The 21643-nt window shown below is 38.5% G+C and overlaps 4 protein-coding genes and 1 pseudogene across 6 annotated transcripts; 2 read left to right on the forward strand and 3 right to left on the reverse strand.

Annotated features, from left to right (window-relative positions):
• The first annotated feature begins 1470 nt into the window (after positions 1–1470).
• LOC117634130 (protein STRICTOSIDINE SYNTHASE-LIKE 5-like) lies at positions 1471–3860 on the forward strand. Its single transcript, XM_034368061.1, has 4 exons — positions 1471–2024; positions 2678–2985; positions 3081–3213; positions 3332–3860. Exons 1-4 carry the CDS (start codon positions 1557–1559, stop codon positions 3611–3613), a joined length of 1191 nt encoding a protein of 396 aa, XP_034223952.1. The 5' UTR covers positions 1471–1556; the 3' UTR covers positions 3614–3860.
• Positions 3802–7068, reverse strand: LOC117635478 (annotated as a pseudogene).
• A 973-nt stretch (positions 7069–8041) lies between these two features.
• Positions 8042–10475, reverse strand: LOC117633485 (probable acyl-activating enzyme 2). The gene is made up of 2 exons (XM_034367112.1): positions 10070–10475; positions 8042–9821 (listed from the first exon to the last, which is right to left on the reverse strand). The coding sequence occupies exons 1-2, from the start codon at positions 10406–10408 to the stop codon at positions 8367–8369; spliced, it is 1794 nt and encodes a 597-aa protein (XP_034223003.1). The 5' UTR covers positions 10409–10475; the 3' UTR covers positions 8042–8366.
• An 848-nt stretch (positions 10476–11323) lies between these two features.
• On the reverse strand, positions 11324–14736 carry LOC117634550 (isocitrate dehydrogenase [NAD] regulatory subunit 1, mitochondrial-like). 3 transcript variants are annotated; one of them, XM_034368703.1, is made up of 5 exons: positions 14072–14736; positions 13057–13296; positions 12376–12454; positions 11916–12203; positions 11324–11610 (listed from the first exon to the last, which is right to left on the reverse strand). In XM_034368703.1, the coding sequence occupies exons 1-4, from the start codon at positions 14591–14593 to the stop codon at positions 11929–11931; spliced, it is 1116 nt and encodes a 371-aa protein (XP_034224594.1). In that variant the 5' UTR covers positions 14594–14736; the 3' UTR covers positions 11324–11610; positions 11916–11928. The 3 variants fall into 3 exon arrangements, with proteins under 3 accessions (XP_034224594.1, XP_034224595.1, XP_034224592.1); XM_034368704.1 differs by lacking the exon at positions 11324–11610 and having other exon boundaries at positions 11705–12203; positions 13057–13284; XM_034368701.1 differs by lacking the exon at positions 11324–11610 and having other exon boundaries at positions 11705–12203.
• A 3460-nt stretch (positions 14737–18196) lies between these two features.
• Positions 18197–21541, forward strand: LOC117635956 (serine acetyltransferase 2-like). Its single transcript, XM_034370355.1, has 10 exons — positions 18197–18555; positions 18868–19065; positions 19163–19222; positions 19318–19413; positions 19514–19538; positions 19987–20081; positions 20192–20358; positions 20447–20520; positions 20822–20881; positions 20989–21541. The coding sequence occupies exons 1-10, from the start codon at positions 18301–18303 to the stop codon at positions 21024–21026; spliced, it is 1068 nt and encodes a 355-aa protein (XP_034226246.1). The 5' UTR covers positions 18197–18300; the 3' UTR covers positions 21027–21541.
• The last annotated feature ends 102 nt before the right edge of the window (positions 21542–21643 follow it).

Genomic DNA, 21643 nt, shown 5'->3' on the forward strand with positions numbered 1-21643 from the left:
AGTCGGAGTCGAAATCGGGATCAGGGTCTGAATCAGAGACAAATTCGGGGTTGGGGTCATCATCGGAGTGGGGTCGGGGTCGTCTTCGGAGTCGGGGTCGGGGTCGTCGTCGTCATAGTCGGGGTCGGGGTCGGGGTCATCAAAAGAGGATCCTGATTCTGGATCGGGTTCGGGGTCAAAGTCTGCATCTGTAGGAGCGGAGCCATCTGGGCACTCAACTCAACGATGGTTGGTGGAGAATGAGAGAAGGAGTCGGTGGTGCTACCTCCATGAGGGTTGAAAAAATCATCAACCCCCATAGCAGCGCGGGGGTTTGAAACTAGAGTCAGCAATTCCAAGATCGCCGCTCTGATACCATGCTAAAATATGAAAACTATGAGAGAATATTTGTTTGTGGGAATTTTCTGTGTATTCTTCTCCTTGTAGGAGGTCATATTTATAATACAACGAAACCTGAATGGGCAAGTAAATAATAAATTCATAAATCTATTTACAGTAGGAAATCATGAATTAAAGTAAATCAATTACAATTATAATAGGAATTCTTGGTGTGTAAGGAAAGTAAGTCAATATCCACAAGTCACGCCAACAATACATGCATGCAAGCTAACTGGAAATTATTAATGTAAGCGAATCATAACACATCCACCATGTCAGTAAATCTCATAACACAAAATTGAGAGTCCACAATCGTCTCGCACGTGTATAGGCGTCGGATGCTTTCATAGGGTTTAGGGTTCAGTTTTTAAAAATTTTGGGCCCGCTGGGCTCTAAGAGCAACTCCACCCATTTGCCTTTAGCAATGGCAAGGGTGGAGCTAAGGCAAGCACTATTCACGTGAATAGTGCTTGCCCTTGCAAATAGTAAATTGTGTCTCCACCCGTTGCCCTAACTAAGGGCAATTACTATTCATTTTTTTGTTTTTTTTCACAAATGTTTTAATAAAAATAATTAATTTAGATAATATTTTTGGATAATATTTTTGGGTTCGTACATATCAATATTTATTATAAAATTCATATCTCAATCGGAAATTTTTTTGGCATTTATAGAAAAAAAAAAAAGAGTATTTTTTTGGTTTTTTTTTAAAAAAAATTCAATTTTTTTCATTTTTTTTATTGCACAAAAATTGGCTGCCGTTGGATTGGAGAAAAAAAAATCTGATCGGAGAGCTCAGAGTGCGACACGTGGACTTTTAGTGGTACTGTAGCACTACGGGCACTGTAGCGATACTGTAGCTAGCTGACGTCAGCGTAACGTCAGCAACCGAATTTTGGACCTGGGGCTGGTTTGGCCTTAGGGCTGGCCCGAGTTGGTGGATCCCACACCAAACCCAGGCCTGGGCTGCACGCTGGAGGGACTTTTTTTTTTTTTTTCCTGCCCTTGCCTCGGGCTGGGCTCCTTCGCTGGAGCCACTCTAAGGCTCTATACAAGTCCACATATTTAGGATTATAAGGAGGTATAGCCTACACTGCCAAATACTGAATTTCATACCACTTGCTTCTTCTCTCATTTCCTCTATTGACTTTCTGGGACGAGTTCATCGGTACGTGACAATGTCCAACTCAACCGACTCACCTTCCCAAACCCAACCCTCTTATCACACTCATCCCAAACCGTCGTCGTCGTCTTCATCATCATGGCCCTCAGCTTTTCTCATCTTCTCAGTTCTGGGTCCACTGGCAATAGCTCTGCTCATCTACCAACTCGATTCGCTCGACCCAGCTCCTCTCCCCCTCCACGAGTTGACTAAGCGAGTCGCTGCTGCTCCAACGCGTAATGCCCACATGCTCAAAGGGTCGGAGTTTTTGGGTGCTGGGGCTTTGGTGGCGCCCGAAGACGTGGCTTATGACTCAAAGTCGGGGCTGATTTACACGGGTTGTGCTGACGGGTGGGTCAAGCGAGTCACGCTGAACGAGTACGCTGCTGACTCGGTGGTGGAGAACTGGGTTTTCACCGGTGGGAGGCCACTTGGACTCGCTCACGGCCATAAGAACGAGGTCTTCGTGGCTGACACAGAAAAGGTCAGCTCGATCCTAAATATCAGCGCATATTAAATTTGTTCGTGTTTATTATTTGGTCAGAGTTCAAGTACACATGGATTCTTACCCCCAAAAAAATAAAGAGAAAAACAAAAACGTAACAATGAGGGGGTTGGTTCAGTTGTTCTATGCACTGTGTGTAGCCTTGTTAGTGTTCGAGCATAATCAATCTCCCCGTAAACTTTTGATAACTAAAAACAAAAACAAAAACGTACAAAAATTGGTCACCCGTGAATTATTAACTAAATTTAATCAATGCTCATGTTGGTTTTAGTTTCATACAACATGCAGGAAGGTCCCGCTGCTACGGTTTACGCATGGAGAACAATTTGTAACCCATCAGTACTGTCACGTTACTTACACATATAACCTGACATGAATTTTTCTGAGAGTAGGGTCTTATGAACAAAACTCGTATAGGAACTTGCTTATCACTGACAAAACTCGTAGGGTCTTATGTAACGCTTGTTATGATTTAACTAGATAGTCCATTTCATGTCACCTAAGTTTTCTACAGTTTCACAACATACATAAAAGTAGGTCCTGATCTCATGTGCATATTGTAAGAGGGAGGTGGCCTCATAATTATATCTTTTTTTTTTTTTTTTTGGTTATTATTATTATTTTTCAATCAGGGGCTATTGAAGATAAGTGAGGACGGGACGGTAGAACTGTTGACAGATGAGGCCGAGGGTGTAAAATTCAAGCTAACGGACTCCGTAGATGTAGCACAAAATGGCATGCTTTACTTCACAGATGCTTCACACAAATACAGCTTAAAAGACTTCATCTCGGATATTTTAGGGGGCAGACCCCATGGCAGATTGATGAGCTACAACCCAACAACCAAAGAGACCAAAGTTCTGGTCCACAACCTCTACTTTGCCAACGGAGTAGCAGTCTCTCCAGATCAAAACTTCGTTGTCTTCTGTGAAACTATCATGTAAGTTCTTAGAACTTAATAGACTTCTGTTTTTTTTCTGTGAATCTGAAAGTATGGACAAAGTTTTTTACTGCCTTAAATGGTTAATATTGCAGGATAAGGTGTAGAAAATACTATCTACAAGGCAGTAAAAAAGGGAGTGTAGAAAATTTTATTGACCATTTGCCAGGCATGCCTGATAATATCAGATATGATGGGGAAGGCCAGTACTGGATTGCTTTGGCTACGGTGATCTTCATTTTCTCTCTGTTTTCTGAAAAATCACATCAGTTGTTCTGTTTTGAATGGAACAAGGATGCATTTTTTTTTTCATGATTTATTGACATTTTGTATGCCAAATTGGCAGGAGGTTACACCATACTGGGATCTAGCACTTAGATATCCTTTTATTCGAAAGGTTCTGGCAATCGTGAAGCGGTATGCAGCAGGCAGACCGCATATGGTGAAGAATGCTGGTGTGTTGGCTGTGAATTTGAATGGGGAACCTACTGCTCACTATTCTGATCCTGAGTTGTTTCTCATTTCAAGTGGGATCAAGATTGGAAATTACCTCTACTGCGGTTCGATTGTTAATCCCTACATTATCCGCCTTGATGTCCATCAACATCCTGCACATCCCACTACATGAGCTATGGTGTACTATTTCCTGCTCCCTTGATATAATTTGCAACAAACATGCAATGCTAGTGTAGCTTCATTACAGAACCTTAAGCATACATAGATGCAATGGTATAGCTTGGTTTATTAAATTTTTCCTTTCGTACAATAGATAAGGAGCCAACAAGTTACCTTCCAATTACACTTGTTACAGCTTGTTCAAGATAGGCTCCCCAAGGCCTTTACTTTTTCTCTGAGAATAAATTTCTGTATCTTTCCGGTTGCGGTTTTTGATATATCATCAAAAATTACTGTCCGAGGAGCCATATAATGAGGCAAATTATCCGGGCAGAATTCGATTAGGTTTTTAGCATTCAGATGATCAAATCCCTCCTTCAATTTCACAAATGCACAAGGAGTCTACCCCCAGTGGTTATCTGGGCGTGCAACAACTGCAGCCTCAAGAAATGCTGGATGGCTAAACAAAACTGTTTCCACCTCAACTGTACTTATGTTCTCTCCCCCAGATATGATTATATCTTTCAAGCGGTCCTTCACTTCGATCAATGTAATTATCTGGATGTTTCACAGCTAGATCCCCGCTCCCCAACCATCCACTCATAACAGTGTTTCCCCTTAACATAATCTCACCCACTGTATTACCATCAGGTGTTACACTTTCCATAGTGACAGGATCTTTTATGTCAACCTCTTCCAAACCAAGATGCTGCACCCCTTGTCGAGCTTTAAGCTTTGATCTTTCAATGGAAGGCAGAGAATCCCACTCTGGTTTCCATGAGCAATAAGTCCCTGGACCATAAGTTTCTGTTAGACCATACAATTGATTTACTCCAAACCCCAATTCTTCCATCCTGAAAACGATCTGTGGCATGGGTGGTGAACCACCCGTCGTTATTTCCACCTTGCGAGGAAGTGGCCTCCAGTCACTGACCGGTGAATTAACAATCATGTTCAAGACGGTGCCCCTCCCATGTGTGTCACATTGTATTGAACTATGTTGTCAAATATGTGTTTTGGATTGACTTTCCTGAGGCAGATGTTAGTTCCACCCTGAGCAGCCACCCCAAAAGTGAGGCACCACCCATTGCAGTGAAACATAGACACTGTCCATAGATAAACAGGCATTGAACCTATTCCATGAAGCAGAACCGTAGACAACGCGTTAAGATAAGCACCCCGCTACTGTAAACAACCCCTTTTGGCCTGGGTGTTGTGCCGGAGGTATAATTTACACTGATAGGATCCCATTCACTCCTTGGCCTTCTTATCTCAAATCCACCATCTCCTGTTTCAAGAAGACTTTCATATTCATAGGTGTTTGAAGTGCATATGGTGGGAGATGTATCAGATGACCCCTCAGAAACAGCAATTAAAACAAGAATAGGTGGTTTTGTATCTGTTTTTTGGGTGAGAAGATTAAGTGTTCCTTGGGCAATTTCAAGTAACTGGTAGTCTACAAAGACGATTCTTGCCTCGGAATGACTTAGCAGCCGGACAGATAACATAGCTGAATCAAGGCGTGCATTTAGTGTACAAAGAACTGCCCGTCATTGGAACTGCAAAATGCAGCTCATGCGTGGCTGGGACATTGGGGGCCAAGGTTGCAGCCTGGTTCAACAATGGAAATGCTCAAACACGAGAACAGGCTTCATCTGCAATATCATTTTACTAATAATGTAACATAATAGATGAGCAAATCAAATAATAAAAAAATTTAAGTATGATTTTGAGGTATCTGTTAAGGAAACATGATATTCTGAAATGGGAAAAATAGAATATTTTAAACGTATAGCCGTACGGCTATAGTCCATAAATATAATGTACAGCCGAGCGGCTATACTCCATAAGTAGCATAATATGGTTTTCTCTTTTTTAATTACTTTGATTAGTAGTTATATTTTAGTTATTATTTACTTAATGAATATTATAGGGAAAAATAGAAAATTTAAATTACTATTTATTAAGTGATATAATTCATGAAGTTAATTAAAATATTTAATACTAATTATTCACTATAGAAATAATAATTAAAATTAATTACTAATTTAACTAATTAAATAAGGCAAATATATTATTTAAATACTAAAATTAAAAATAAAAAAATTAATTAACTTAAACATTTAAGCTTATATCTATTGTAAATAAATAAATAAATAAATAAACCTTCCCCACGAAATTTCGTCGTCACATGTCTATCCCAGCAAAACTTGTTGTATTCGACCTTTCCTAACGAAATTGTAGTATAGCCGCTTGGCTATATTGTTTAATAAAAACATTTATGAAAAGAGTACCCTCCTAGTTGCATTAGTTTATATTTTATAGATAATAATTTGGTCACTTTATAATATTTTACTATAATTTATTTAAATAAAAATGAAAAAACCTGTATAGCCAAGCTGATATACAATTTCTTTTTTTTAAAAAAAATATAAAAAATCAAGTAGCACTGGGCGGCTATACTATTTCTTTTTGAAAATTTAAAAACAATATAGTCAGCTATACTATTTCTTTTAAAAAGTTGAAAAAACCGAGTATCGCAGCCAGGCTATACTGCTTTGTTTTTAAAAATAAAATAAAAAGAGTATAGCTGAAAGGCTATTTATTTTGAAAAAAATTGAAAAAATCGAGTATAGCCATGCGGCCATACGATTTCTTTTTAAAAATTAAAAAACAAAGTATAGCCGATCGGCGATACTATTTCTTCAAAAAAAAAAAATTTAGGAAAACAGAGTATAGCCTGACGGCCATACTATTTCTCTGAAAAAATTGGAAAAAGCCGAGTATAGCCGCCCAGTTTTACTATTTCTTTACAAAAAAGTTTAAAAAAACAAAGTATACCATGCGCCTATACTATTTCTTTTATATAAAAAAAAATTGGAAAAAAATGTGTGTAGCAGCCTTGCGTTACTATTTCTTTTTAAAAATTAAAAAAATCGAGTATAGCCGCCCGGCTATACTATACTTTAAAATAAATTTAAACAGAATATAGCCGCGCGGCTAGACTATTTCTTTTTAAAAAAAACAGATTATGGCTCGGTGACTATACTATTTCTTTATAATAAAAAATTAGAAAAAAAGTGTATAGCCGCGCTGCTCTAAATTTTCTTCGGGAGATTTTTTTAAAAAAATTATTTTATTTTAAAAATATATAACTAGTTTCTTTACTTTTGTTTTTTGGCCAACTTCTTTACTTTAATATATGTAATTAAGTAATATCTTAGTTTTTTTTAATTACTTTAGTTAGTAATTATGTTTTAATTTTTATTTGTTGAGTGAATATTTTACTGATTTAAGGAAATATGACAAAAGGCACCTAATAAGATAAGTTATACTCTTTTCTTTATACACATGCAACACACACAAACAAGGCATAAATTTTTCATCAACCCTAAGCGCACACAACTGATTGAATTTGGAGCCTGCTTCAGCAGATAACTGATATTCAATAGCCATCTGCCCGCCCATATCCTGCACTGCACACGATGCCATGTATATATATTAGTAGCAGCAATGTTTCGAAAAATGGCTAGGCGGTAGACTGGCGGCAGGCAGGGGCCTAGCGCCTAGAGGAGTAATCGGTGCTTAGGCGGGTGCCTAGGTGTTTATTTTTTTATAATTATTTTGTATTATAAATTTATGCCAAAATCTTGCAAAATAAAAGGATATATAAATTATAAAGTACTATAAGAGTAACTCCACTCATTTGCTCGTAGCCATGGCAAGGGTGGAGTTAGGGTAGCTACTATTCACGTGAATAGTGACTGCCTTTGCAAATAGTATTTTGTGTTTCCACCCATTGTCATGGCTAAGGGCAATTACTATTCATTTTTTTTGTTTTTTTCACAAATTTTTTAATAAAAATAATTAATTTAGATAATATTTTTGGGTTCGTACATATCAATATTTATTATAAAATTCATATCTCAATCGGATAAAATTTTGGTATTTATAGAAAGAAAAAAAAAATAGTATTTTTTTTGGTTTTTTTTTTTAAAAAATTCAATTTTTTTTCATTGCACAAAAATTGGCTGCCATTGGATTGGAGAAAAAAATCTGATCGGAGAGCCCAGAGTGCGACACGTGGACTTTTAGTGGTACTGTAGCGCCAGACGTAGCATCTGTAGCACTGCGGCACTGTAGCGATGACGTCAGCACCAAAACGAGGGCTGGAGCTCGGGCCAACCTTGCCCTCGGGCCAGCCCAGGTTGCTGGGTCCCACCTTGCCCTCGGGCCTGGGCTATGCGCTGGAACACCTTTTTTTTTTTTTTTTTCCTCCCCTAGCCTCGGGCTAGGCTGTGCCGCTGGAAAGGCTCTAATTGATATAAAACATGGCGAAAACCTAGGAGGTGACGGCTCAAAGGAGAGAGAGGCATAAACATCATTATGTCATTAAATCTTCAAGATTCCTACCATAGCTCTTAAAACTATCATCGTTTGCAGTCTTAAACTTTTTTTTTTTTTTTTTTTTCTCCCATTTAACTAGGTTAATTGACTTACATTTAAATAATAATTGGTACCATCAACTAGGTTAATCCAATTATCCCTACATTATCCTCCTCGATCTCCATCAACATCATGCACATCCCACTACATGAGCTATAGTGTGTACTATTTCCTGTTTTTCGATATAATTTGCAACAAAAATGCAATGGTAGTGTAGCTTCATTAGAGAACCTTAAGCATAGATAGCTTGGTATATTTAATTTTTGCCTTGCTTATAATATAAGGAGCCAACAAGTTACCTTCCACTTGTTACAGCTTGTTCAAGAGAGGCTCCCCAAGGCCTTTGCTTTTTCTCTGAGAATAAATTTCTGTATCTTACCAGTTGCAGTTTTTGGTATATCATCGAAAATTACTGTCCGGGGAGCCATATAATGAGGCAAGTTATCCCGGCAGAATTCGATTAGGTCTTGAGCTTTGAGATGATCAAATCCCTCCTTCAATTTCACAAATGCACAAGGAGTCTGCCCCCAATGGTTATCTGGGCGTGCAACAACTGCAGCCTCAAGAACTGCTGGATGGCTAAACAAAACTGTTTCCACCTCAACTGTACTTATGTTCTCTCCCCCAGATATGATTATATCTTTCAAGCGGTCCTTCACTTCGATGTAGTTATCGGGATGTTTCACAGCTAAATCCCCACTTCGAAACCATCCACCTCTAAAAGCTTCCTTTGTTGCTTTCAAGTCTTTAAGATAACCACTCATGACAGTGTTTCCCCTGAACATAATCTCACCCATTGTTTTACCATCAGGTGTTACACTTTCCATAGTGAGAGGATCTTTTATGTCAACCTCTTCTAAACCAAGATGCTGCACCCCTTGTCGAGCTTTAAGCTTTGATCTTTCGTTGGAAGGCAGAGAATCCCACTCTGGTTTCCATGAGCAATAAGTCCCTGGACCATAAGTTTCTGTTAGACCATACAAGTGATTTACTCCAAACCCCAGTTCTTCCATCTTGAAAAGGATTTGTGGTGGGGGTGGTGAACCACCCGTCATTATTTCCACCTTGCGAGGAAGTGGCCTCTGGTCACTGACCAGTGAATTAACAATCATGTTCAAGACAGTTGGTGCCCCTCCCATGTGTGTGACATTGTATTGAACTATGTTGTCAAATATGTATTTTGGATTGACTTTTCTGAGGCATATGTTAGTGCCACCCTGAGCAGCCACCCCCCAAGTGAGGCACCACCCATTGCAGTGAAACATAGGCACAGTCCATAGATAAACAGGCATTGAGCCTATTCCATGAAGCAGAACCGTAGACAATGCGTTAAGATAAGCGCCCCGGTGACTATAAACAACCCCTTTCGGCCTGGATGTTGTGCCGGAGGTATAATTTACACTGATAGGATCCCATTCACTCCTTGGCCTTCTTATCTCAAATCCACAATTTCCAGTTTCCAGAAGACTTTCATATTCATAGGTGTGTGAAGTGCATATGGTGGGAGATGTGCTAGACGACCCATCAGAGTCAGCAATTAAAACAAGAATAGGTGGTTTTGAATCTGTTTTTTGGGTGAGAAGATCAAGTGCTCCTTGGGCAATTTCAAGTAACTGGTAGTCTACAAAGACGATTTTCGCCTCGGAATGACTCAGCAGGACAGATATCATAGCTGAATCAAGGCGTGCATTTAGTGTACAAAGAACTCCCCCTGCCATTGGAACTGCAAAATGCAGCTCATACATGGCTGGGACATTAGGAGCCAAGGTTGCAACCTGGTTCAACAATGCAAATGCTCAAACATGAAAACAGGCTTCATCCGCAACTTCTTTGACTAATAATTTAACATAATAAATAAGAAAATTAAATCAAAATTTTAAGTATGATTTTGAGGTATCTGTCAAGAAAACATGATTATTCTGAAATGGGAAAAACTGAAGAAACATGAAACAATTAAGCAGCACAGAAAGCAGTGAATTAAAGAAGCCAAAAAAAACATGAAATAAAAAAAAAACCAACTCACCACATCACCAGGGGAAATTCCCAACTGGGTTAAAGCAGAAGCTAGTTTCAGACAGCGTTCATGAGTTTGAGCCCAGGTATATTTCAGACATCCATAGACCAGTGAGGTCCTGTCTGTGTAGGCCTTTGCAGCTCGCTCCAAGAACACTATTGGAGATAAAGGAACATGGTTGGCTGGGCACCGAACAAGGCCCTCCATAGATTTCCATGACTCTGGCTCAAAATTATTCCCAGAGAAGTGAGAGCAGAAACGATAATAATGAGCAACACCAGGACGAAAATGATAAGGACTGATGACAGAAGCCAAGCGAGTGAACGAGTTCTTGACCAAGTGGTTCATGGTCTTGACGGAGATGACAAGGAGATTTCTGAAAATTATTTGTCTCTATGAATATTGGATAATTGGATTGTCTACGAGAACGTTAGTTGGTCAGAAGAAGTGGTTTGTTAGTACCGATTCCTAGGCTGGTAGCTGACACTGAAAAGATAACTACTAGGGGTAAATTTCATGTTAGTGCCATGCTAATCATGTTATTTTGCTAGACTGGCATGAGGCCAGGCAACATTAGATTTGGTAACAACATTATTTTAGCCGTTAGATGGATGGATTCATTCGTATTCTATTATGATATACGTTAATTTCGATTTAATGGATCGTGGAAGCATGATGAATTCACCCTATTCTATTATAATTTATATTATAGTATAAATTAATTTGATTCATTCATTGGATTGTGTAAGGTTGATGCACCCTTAATCGATACTTTAGATAAAAAATTTATATTTTATATTGTTTGATTGTTTTTTTTATAAGAGAACCTTATCATGTAGCAAAAGACGTGTGCTTTGGATTTCAAGTTAAAAGTCTCTAGATAGCTGATAAAGACTGCTTGGCCGGATTTGACTAATGGACACGGGATATGGTTATTTTCAATGGAAAGGAGTTATAAATAACTTGGCAACACAAATGGACTTTAATCATATAATATAATATTGGTTGGTTTGGAGAAAAATTTACATGTAACGGGAATACCACTGTAACAATATTCTAAATTTATACAAATTACCATATGTTTTAACTTTTCAACATGAAAGTGGGTGATATACTTGGAATATTATTGTGATATATGGGCATACAAAAAATTCATACTTTTTTAGATATAGAAGCCAATTTTATCACTACATTTTCTCAATAAAGAAATAAATAATAACAACTATTGCATTATTGCTATGCTATGAGAACCAGTTGGACGTTTTAATGTTAGGCCAATTTTCTTTTCTTTTATTGGCCCCATTGCTTCAAATATTTATTAGCCCAGCACCTTACCCGCACACTTTATGCAGCAAGCCTAGTGAACCCAACAACAAGAGCCTACGGTCCAACTATAGCCCAGCCCCATTTTGGCGGTCTCCTCAAAAAATCCCAGGCGTAAACTGGGCCAAAGATCAACTACAACCCAGCCCATTGCAGAAACCCTTCTCTATAAACTCAAAAATTGATGCTGCGACTGCGTGTATGCACAAGTTCAAAAGCCTTTGTTCCTGGTTCATGGTGAATTCTATTTTCAATGTACACAATTGAACCCCAATAAAAAATGGACCAGTGTGTTGGTAAAGTTTATGAACAGAAAAGGAATGAGCATAAACTTGATCAGGATTTTGTATGAAAAAAACACCAGATCAGTGTTTTTCATCTTTGAGAATTATTATGAAACAAAATTTGTGAATAATATCTAGAGGCAATCAAAGAATTATGTTAAAAATGTTGGAAAATTTCTGGAGGGTAACACTCCCCCCTTGCCAAATCCAAAAATTCTATGGGATGAACAGTAGTAGCTCGAGAATACCTTCTCTTCTCTGTCATTCTAGGGCAGCAATGACTCCATCAACAACCTCTTGGGTAGTGCTTTGTCCTCCGAGGTCTTTTGTCCTGCATTTACCCTCTAATATTACTCGCGCCACGGCAGTTTCTAGTCGATCAGCAAAGGAAGGAAACTGCAGATGTCTCAACATCATGGCGGATGAGAGAAGCAGGGCCACTGGGTTTGCTTTCTTTTTATCCAATATTTTCTGATTTCCCACGTTCCCTGCAGAAGCGCCTTGCTCGAAAATAGCATGATCAGCCCCAACATTTCCTGCAGGCAAAACACCAGAACCATCATTGTTAATTTCCAACAAGAAACACATTGTTCAAAAATGGATCAGGTTTCTTTTTACCTATAATTTTTCATTTGGAAGGGGCATTGCTGACAGTATTATAAAGAAGACCGTGAATGGAATATAAATCAAACAGTTGAATTGATATACCTCCAGGCATGACACCAGTGCCTCCAGCAATACCAGCTGCTGTATTTGCAACTAGATTACCATAAAGATTTGGTGTAACCTGCAAAATGCAAATCAGCCTGCGTCAGCTACAAAACTCACTTTGCCTCTTTGATTTATAAAATAAAAACAAAAAACTGAGATAGTTCGACCCAGTAGAATTGTTAAAAGCAACAATAATCTTTCAAGAAGAGAAAGAAAACTCACACTGCACTGGTTTTAATTTTACTCATCTCCTCAAACTCCCTTACTTTCTACAATTCAATAATTTTTTCCTAAGAATCTAGAAGGTACAATACTCCAACACAATCAGGTTTTGCTTAACAGAAAGATCGCAGCAAAAAGAATTTAACTTCCTAACCAAGGAAACATTCATGGTAATCCATAGTTTTTTCTCCGACGGAATCAAAGCTTCAGGAATCTTCTAACCCTCATAAGAGATGCCTCATCATTTCTGAGGCATCCTAGGCTGCTCAAAAGTGCTCAACCAACAGAAGGTCCAGTCCTACTGTCCCACACAATAATGGTAAGAGATGCAGCATACTTTTCTTTATCCAATCTGTACAGTAATAGCCTATCTTTACCATGTGGGGTTCCATTTTTCTAATAATAAACGAACAATTTGCTTATAACGACCAGATTCACTGAATGTAATTGGCATACCATGACATCAAATTGCTCAGGCTTCGAAACAAGTTGCATGCAACAGTTGTCCACAATTATTTCCTTGTAGTCAATCCCAGGATACTTTGTGGCCACCTCACGACAAGACTCTAAGAACAGGCCATCTCCAAGCTTCATAATGTTTGCTTTGTGCACAGCAGTCACCTTCTTTCTGTTGTTTAGGTAAGCGTACTCAAAAGCATATTTAGCAATGCGCTCTGAACAGAACTTTGTGATCACCTAGCAAAAGAGTAAGTATAAGTGACAAAAATATCCCCAACACTATGCAATATGGAGAAGATAACAAGAAACATTCCTTCAAATTGCAAGAAATGTAAGGGAAAAGTTTATAAGCAGCAAAAGAAACCCATCAAACAAAGTGATACTCCTGCTACAATTACTAGATCACTTTCTATAGATTGAATGCTAAAATATCACAAACTCAATCAACATACAACCACTTAACAGCACTTGCAATTGAAGAACAAACATTTCCTGCAATGAACATATCAGAATCTTCCATGCATTCCAGAATATTTTGCGTGTGATCCTCACATATGGCCTCAATCCCACGACACGCATGCCGGTCCCAGTGCCATCTAAAAGTGGGTCCCACGTACATTTTGAACAGAGGGAGGTCATATACAACAGTCACATGCAATGGTTCCCATAGTGTGGCACCGCATAGGTCGGTCAGTGCAATCTTACCAATGAATTATAAGAGAGAATAATTTCAGTCACTACAATAGGACCATTGCCAAACATGTGTCATGTGTCGCATTTTCTCACTTCTTTAAATAAATGCAATCAGAATGTTAAACATAGTTAATTACCATGTACTGAATATGATTACCCTATACTTAACCTTAAACAAATTCAATTCCACATGATTAAACTAGAAAACGACAAAACCCAATCAATAATCAAACAATAAACCAAATAACAACAAAAACCCAAACAGTATTATTCAAACATTAAGAAATCCAAAAACCCAAACAGAATTTGATTCATATACCTTAAGGCTTTCAACGACGCCAGGAACAACCTCATGCTCGAGCCCCGAGTACTCGCCCTCCGTATTCTCCCTAATCACAACAATGTCGACGTTCTCATGCTTGGTGACGAGGCCCGGCAGATTGACGCAGTTGACGAGCGAAGCGTAGAGATCGAGCTCTTTCCTCAGCTGCAAATTGAGCGAGCTCACGCCGCCGCCCATGGGCGTCGCGAGCCCTCCCTTCAAGCACACCTTGTTCTTCTTGATCGACTCGATCACCTCGTCTGGAACCTTCGGCATGTCGCCGTGGACCTCGAAGGTCTCGAAGTATACCGGCGCGTGCATCGCGTCCATGACCTGCTCTACGGCGTTGGTCACCAGGGGGCCAATGCCGTCGCCGGGGATTAGGGTTACGGCCCGGGGGGTGCCGTCGCCGGGTCGGGGCATGTAGGTGACGGATCGTGTCGGGTTGGCGGGGGCGAGGGTCGGGGTGGTTGGTTTGGTGAGAAGGTGGCGGAGGATGGGTACGGATCTTCGGGCCATGGCGGTTAGGGTCCGATTGGGATTTTGGACTTTTCGGGAGAGTAGGGCTTGTTTGGGGGACCGGTGATTTGATGTTGATGTTCACGCTTATGCGATCCGAGAAGACATTTGCGGAGAAAAGACGCCGAATCAGAAGAGAGAGAGAGAGAGACTGACTGGAATGTGAAGATTCTCAAGAACATTAACTTTTTATTTTTATTTATTTATTTATTGAAAATTTTTATTGTTTGAGTGAAAGTGATAAAAAGCTTGGTGGGCCAGAAATGGTAAGGACCGTCCAGGGCTCTATGAATGGTGGGCCCCGGTGGGGAACAGAGCCCACAATTAGAAAAAGCAGCGGCAAAGCAGTGCGCGGGAAAAAGGCGCCATTTTTCCGGAGATTATTTGTTTGACCAAAAAAAAAGGAGGTCGACGAGATTAATAAACATAAAGACATTCCACTTTAAAGCTTTTTAATATTTAATCAGGGCGTGTTCGTGCGGGTTTCTATGTCATACAACAGATTTAGAGGTCAGCAAATTCATATTGTTGTATGGTCAAATAAGTCCGTTGTTTTCCAAAGATTATAGACGTATACAAACGATTAGGATTTCACTATATACATATTACATTTTAAAGAAAGTTGAGTTTTTTATTTAAAATAAATTGACAATAAAAAGGTAACTCAACTCTCTATAAATACGCATACAAGATTCTTTACACGTGAAGATGTAAACCTTACAAATTTCACCATATTTACTAGATGGCTCTACAAATTCGCACCACAGAATTGTTCACCACTACCCTCAATCATTACATATATTATATATACCTGTAAAAGTTGTGTTTTTTTTAAAAAAAAATGAAAGCTATTCAGTTCACTTTTGTTTTAAATATTAAATTGAAGGCAGGACCATTGCCTATATTCTATTTTGGTCAAGCTCTGGTTGAGATTCTTCTTGGTCATAGAAATCTACAATATTTGTCCACTTACAATAATATAATATGAACCCTCCATTTCTTCTCTCTCTCTCTCTCTCTCTCTCTCTCTCTCTCTCTCTCTCTCTTTCTGTATACCTAAAGTTATTGTTTTTTTTTACCTGCTCCCTGGATATTGTTTCATTGGCATACAATTGTTGGAGAAATGAACCCATCAACCCAACAAATGGAAAAAGTGTGAGTCGGATGTGCATCAGCTAACGTGTATTTTTATAATGAATCCCAGATGCCAAAGATGCCATTGTCTTCTTATAACAATCCCAGATGTCTTGAATAAAAGTCTGAATGATTGGAAGAGCAATGATTAGTTATATAATATGGTTGGAGTTGGGAGGGAAGGGAAAGGCCATACAAAAATGAATGGAGGAATGTCTCTGGCCGAGTACATGACCACATTCAATCTCAAATGTCCCAATCCAATCCTCCTATCATACGGGTGGCTTTTTTCTTTTCGTGGGCTTTCATTTCACGTGCCTACAGTAACACTAGTAAAGTAACTCGCTCAGTCACTTGCACCTTCCTCATCTCCTTTGTCAACTTCTGCACCCTTTGCGGCCAAGGACACTTTATCAATGCGCACTTGCGGTGCTCATTTTGGATGGAGCAAAATTCATGAGGCGATGGCAAGTCTGGTTATGATTATTAAGAGACTGATTAACCCCTTCATTTATAATTAGATAGATGATACATTAGCAGTAGTCAAATGTGCAACAATGCTATGTTCAAATTTCATCACGCTTCTTTGGTTAATTGGTTAGGATGGATTTTTCACACAAGTAATAATCAAAGGGTTTAATAAATTGGTGTGCTTTCCATAAGTTAGTGCATAAAATACAAATACAATGCATCGAGTTGTGATTAATATATAACCTAATAAAATATAATAAATATATTCATCGATCAAACAGCTACAAATTATATTTGAATACAATGCGAATTGTTATTCCGAATAAATTTCATCAACCATCAATTTTTAACATAAGATAAAAAATCATAACACCATGTTTGCAATTGGAGATGTCCGATAACACTATGCTGGGATAACATGCATGTCCAATCGGGTCACATATGTCGTAGACGTATTTTGTCTTAAGTTGTTCGACCCACCTCAATCAATTTTAGAAAAGCATTGTTGATCAATGAATACACAAGATAGAGACAATATGCATATGACCCCCCTCTCATTCCTTCCATTATTGAAGCAGTAAACGTACACTTAACAAGATCCTGCGATGTCTTCCTAATTGCATTAGCTGATGAGCAGGTAGCTTGTCCTAATTAAACAGGGATGAAGTCAATCAGGTTAATTAAGTGGGTTGAGAGAGATCGACTTAAGTCTAACTCATGTACCCGAGTTAGCTCCATGAGTTTATATACCATTTAAGAATGTTTCTATCAAACGTTGTTAGAAGTATTTTAGGTCTATAAAGTAGTTAAATTTTCTTAAACTAAACGTGAACTCGTATCATTTCTTCAAATTGAAGTCACTAAACTAAATTTAGCAATCCTACAAATGAAAGAGTAATATGGAAGTGACGCATATATAGTATTCAACTTTTCATACCTAAAGTTAGAAAATCCTTGAATAAGTAAGTTGATAAAATTTGCGTACATTAGAATGAATTGTCTCAAAACTACTATTTAAAGCCAAGTAGGCTAAGCTACTTTTAAGTATATATTGACAAGAGTAATTGATCATTGACTTATTGTATTTGCTTATTTCAGTAAAAATTTCATAATTCTATTCATCTCAACAAGCTCCTCTTATTGGGTTTTCGGTTGTCTTGAAGTTTAACCATGTCGTTGATTCGATAAATCTCCCGGGCCATCATATTCGTCTAAACGAGCTATTCCCTTATTGGGGTTTTGTTTGTCTTGAAGTTCAATCATGTCCTCAAATCGATGCATCTCCTACTTTAAAAGAGTTTAGCTTTAATGTTGGTTGGAGAAACACCTTATTGTCTAGATGTTATTCATATAACCCTTGTATTTGTACTGGCCCTTGAAACTCCTTAGCCATTTGCGGCTAGATTACTGACACAATTTCCTCCTGATAAGAAAAAGCTTTACATAACATAATTTGTCACACAGCGTTGACTCTCATCTACTAGAAGGAAAAATGGATTCACTATGTTTATTCATGAATCATGACTATGGTGTTAACATATGGTTTACAAAAATACAAAGGGATGATACACCGTTGTTCCATTTCCAAAACATTTAATTAATAAACCTGAGCAATAATAACAAATAATAATAATAATAATAATAATTACACGAATTTTTACGCAATCAAAAAGACGAAACAGCAGGGGAGGCAAAAAAAGCGTACCAAAATCAGAGCCAAAGGCTTTTAAAAAGGAGAAGAAAACCCAACTTATGATGCGAACCATCCGTTCGAAGAAAATCACAATTATCAAAATCGCTCGCAGAGTCGCAGCCGCGTCTCTATCTTCATCCCAGCCACGACAATTTTCTCGCCAAAAATATTGAAAAACAGGAAACAAACGCGAAGCGAAACGCAGCAGTTTCGTCACCACCACCACACCAAAGCCACACTCTGCGACACACAGGATCCCATACCACCACCACCGCCTTCTCTCTCTCTCTCTCTCTCTCTCTCTCTCTCTCTCTCCTATGCTTCTCGTTATTTATGAGGCTCTCTTTCCCAATCGAGTGATTGTGATTCAGTAAATCCCTAGCTAGCGAAGCTTCATTTTCAACCTCTCATGGCCTGCGTCAGTGATGAGAGCTGGGTCGCGCTTCCCAAAATGCTCTCGGAACGCTTGGCTCTGAGACAAGAAGACCGCCACGACGACGAGCAGCCCAGCTTTTTCGGGTCCGAGTCCACCGCGTACCGGTTAGAGAAGGTTTTTCCGGTGTACGCATTGGGGATTCCGAAACCCGATTCCGACCCGGTTAACCCGGCTTCGGTTTCGGGCGACCCGATATGGGATGCCGTCAGGGAAGAGGCCAAGTTGGAGGTACAATGCAAATTTTTAACGAGGGATTTCTGGTTCTTTAGTTAGTTGAACTTTGGTGCTCTGAATATTAATATTTTGTTTTAAATTTTAAAAGTTTTTGTTAAATGGTTGAAAATAGTTGTTTTTAGCAACCAGAATAAGTGTATTTTTGGTAATGAAAAAGTCCGGGAAGTTTTGCAAGTGAGGAAGTATGAAGCTTTAAGTTATTTTAGGCAACAAAATTTGCTGCAATTATTAACAAATATCCCATCGATCTTTTTCTTTGGTGGGTTTTACAGAGGCTAATGATTTTAATGGTTTTTGACACTGCAGGCAGAAAAGGAGCCAATTTTGAGTAGCTTCTTGTACGCGAGCATCTTGGCGCATGATTGTTTAGAGCAGGCGTTGGGCTTTGTTCTTGCCAATAGACTGCAAAACCCGACTCTTTTGGCAACCCAGCTGATGGATATATTTTATGATGTGATGATGCATGATAGAGATATTCAACGTTCTGTTCGCTTAGACGTGCAGGTAACTTAAAGTTTGTGTTGAGAATATAGTTTTGACTTTGTTTATGCCCCGTAACTGATGGAAACTGTGTTCTATTGTTTTGAACTTGTTTCCTCAGGCATTTAAAGACCGTGATCCAGCTTGCTTGTCTTATTGTTCTGCCCTATTGTATCTCAAGGTGTTCTGCTCTTAGTTTCCTTATCAGTTTTCTTTCACTCTCTTGTTATAGATGTACAAGAGTGCATAAGTGATGTTGTGACTTTACTTTTGCAGGGTTACCATTCTTTGCAAGTGCATCGAGTAGCTCATTCGTTGTGGAGTCAAGGACGCAAGGTTTTGGCCTTGGCATTACAAAGCCGAATTAGTGAGGTATTTTCCTTTTCAGTTGATGCCCGATGACCATTACTACCTGTTTTATAGGTTTGTGCTTTTCTGTTCTCCTTCTAATCTTATAACCATTTTATCCTAGGTCTTTGGAGTGGACATTCACCCAGGTATTTTCATGATAATATTGACTTTTATAAGAACAATGGTAGAATCTTTTAAACATATAATCGATGTGATTTTGGAAACTTCTGACATGGTCCTCCCAACACGAAAGATTTTGCTTCTCATTGACATAGAGTATCACTGGATCACTTGCTATTGTGTCATTCATTAGCATAATTTAATCCAAATGATAAAAAATAATTAAAGCAAGTAAATAAACATATTAATTCTTTTATTGTTTTTAGCACTTGCGTATGGAACAAAGAACATGTTCAAGCAAGTGAAAGGTTTGGTCAAATCTAGAGTAATTGAAGATTTATGTACAACACTTGATTTGTTTGTTGAAACCGTTGCTCTCAGTAGAATTTGTGTCTATAGGAGATAGGGAAGGACCTCTGGCTATAATGTAAAACCAACATTTGATATAATTTCTCTTTGATGGTTTTTCTAAAGCTGCAAAAATTGGAGAGGGAATACTGCTGGATCACGGTACAGGTGTGGTTATTGGTGAAACTGCTGTTGTAGGAAACAGAGTTTCATTGATGCATGTAAGTTCATTCCATAATTCTCTTTTGTTTCAACTCATGGGTTCACTTCTGTTGTGTTGATAAGTAATTGTTGATGACAAAGAACTATGTGTGCTGCACTTTATTGACAGGGTGTAACTTTGGGGGGAACTGGGAAGGAAATTGGTGATCGTCACCCAAAAGTAGGTGATGGTGCACTAATTGGAGCCAGTGCAACAATACTCGGGAATATAAAAATAGGTCAAGGAGCAATGATAGCTGCTGGTTCCCTTGTGTTGAAAAATGTCCCTCCACGCAGGTAGAAAGTAGCTCCTGATTTTCAGTATAGTAATGATTCTTGAATATGTACTCTTAGGAAAGTGACATTTCTTTCTCTGGTTCTCAAGCATGGTGGCAGGAATACCAGCAAAGGTGATTGGATATGTAGATGAAAAAGATCCTTCGTTAACAATGAAGCATGGTATGTCATATGAGCAGGGCCTACAAATAAAAAATGTTCACATTCCGCTGAGGTCTTGCATTTGTTTTATCCATTTGATTTAGAACTAGGATATTGAGATTAAGACCAGAAAGTTGTAAGGAAATCACATATCCATTAGGGATTGAAGTAAAGTTATATGCTACAGGCAGGCAACTTCACATTCTATAGTACCATGGGTTGAATGTCCTCTGTTCATCTTGTTTTTTAAAATTAAGATTAGTCTTTGCTTGGTTCAATTATATTATCATGTCTTACATTTAGGTTTGTTGTGAATCTGCAGATGCCTCCAAAGAGTTTTTCGAACATGTAGCTGTTCAGTGTAGAGATACAAGATCTGCTGGTTAGTGTGTTTTTTTGGTAATTTTTTTTATTCCAAATGTTTCTCAAGAAACTGTTTCCAGAGCTTTATTTGAGCTTTGTCCTTGAAGATCTGCCACTTGTTTTCAGGAGGTCACAGTTCAGAAAGAGCTCATAGGAGCACTTAAAGAGATGTAGCTAGGCATAGATCTCCGCCACTACTAAATTGCCAATGTGAAGGCAGTTTGTGGTGTTTGGAGAGGAAAGTGACTTATTGTATCAGCCTGTCTTATACAATTTCATTAACCATGTCCACTCTCTGCTATCCATGTTGATGTTGAGGTTCTCATACCAGTTGTTTAAAGAACAGGAGATGTTAAGCTTAGTACCTGATTTCTTCTCTTTCTACCCCCCATAACAAATTGGGAGAAGAACCAGCAGCAAATTTCTTTAGAAGTAGCCGTGACCCAGAAAGAATGAACCCATGAATTAGATGGGGAGAAGTTGAAGCTGGTTGGGGATCCACCTTAGTTTTTCATTTTATGCCCGTGTAAGTTATAATCAAACTGAACTGCATTGAAACATTGAATGCATCAGATTTAAAAAAAAAAAGTTGATAGGAGTTTTGGGTCATTTTATTTGAGCCTGTTGGTGGGTGACCAATGTACTCCTTTTCATATTTAATGCATACTTTTTGCTAGAAGCAGATGTGATTTACTTCAAGTTCAATGGAGCCAGCAGAAAATAATGAGTTTTGTATTCACACTCGAAAATTAATTTTCATACCCAAATTCATAATTTATAT

The sequence above is a fragment of the Prunus dulcis genome, chromosome 7 (assembly GCF_902201215.1).
Source record: "Prunus dulcis chromosome 7, ALMONDv2, whole genome shotgun sequence".
In the NCBI taxonomy this organism is placed as follows: Eukaryota; Viridiplantae; Streptophyta; class Magnoliopsida; order Rosales; family Rosaceae; genus Prunus; species Prunus dulcis.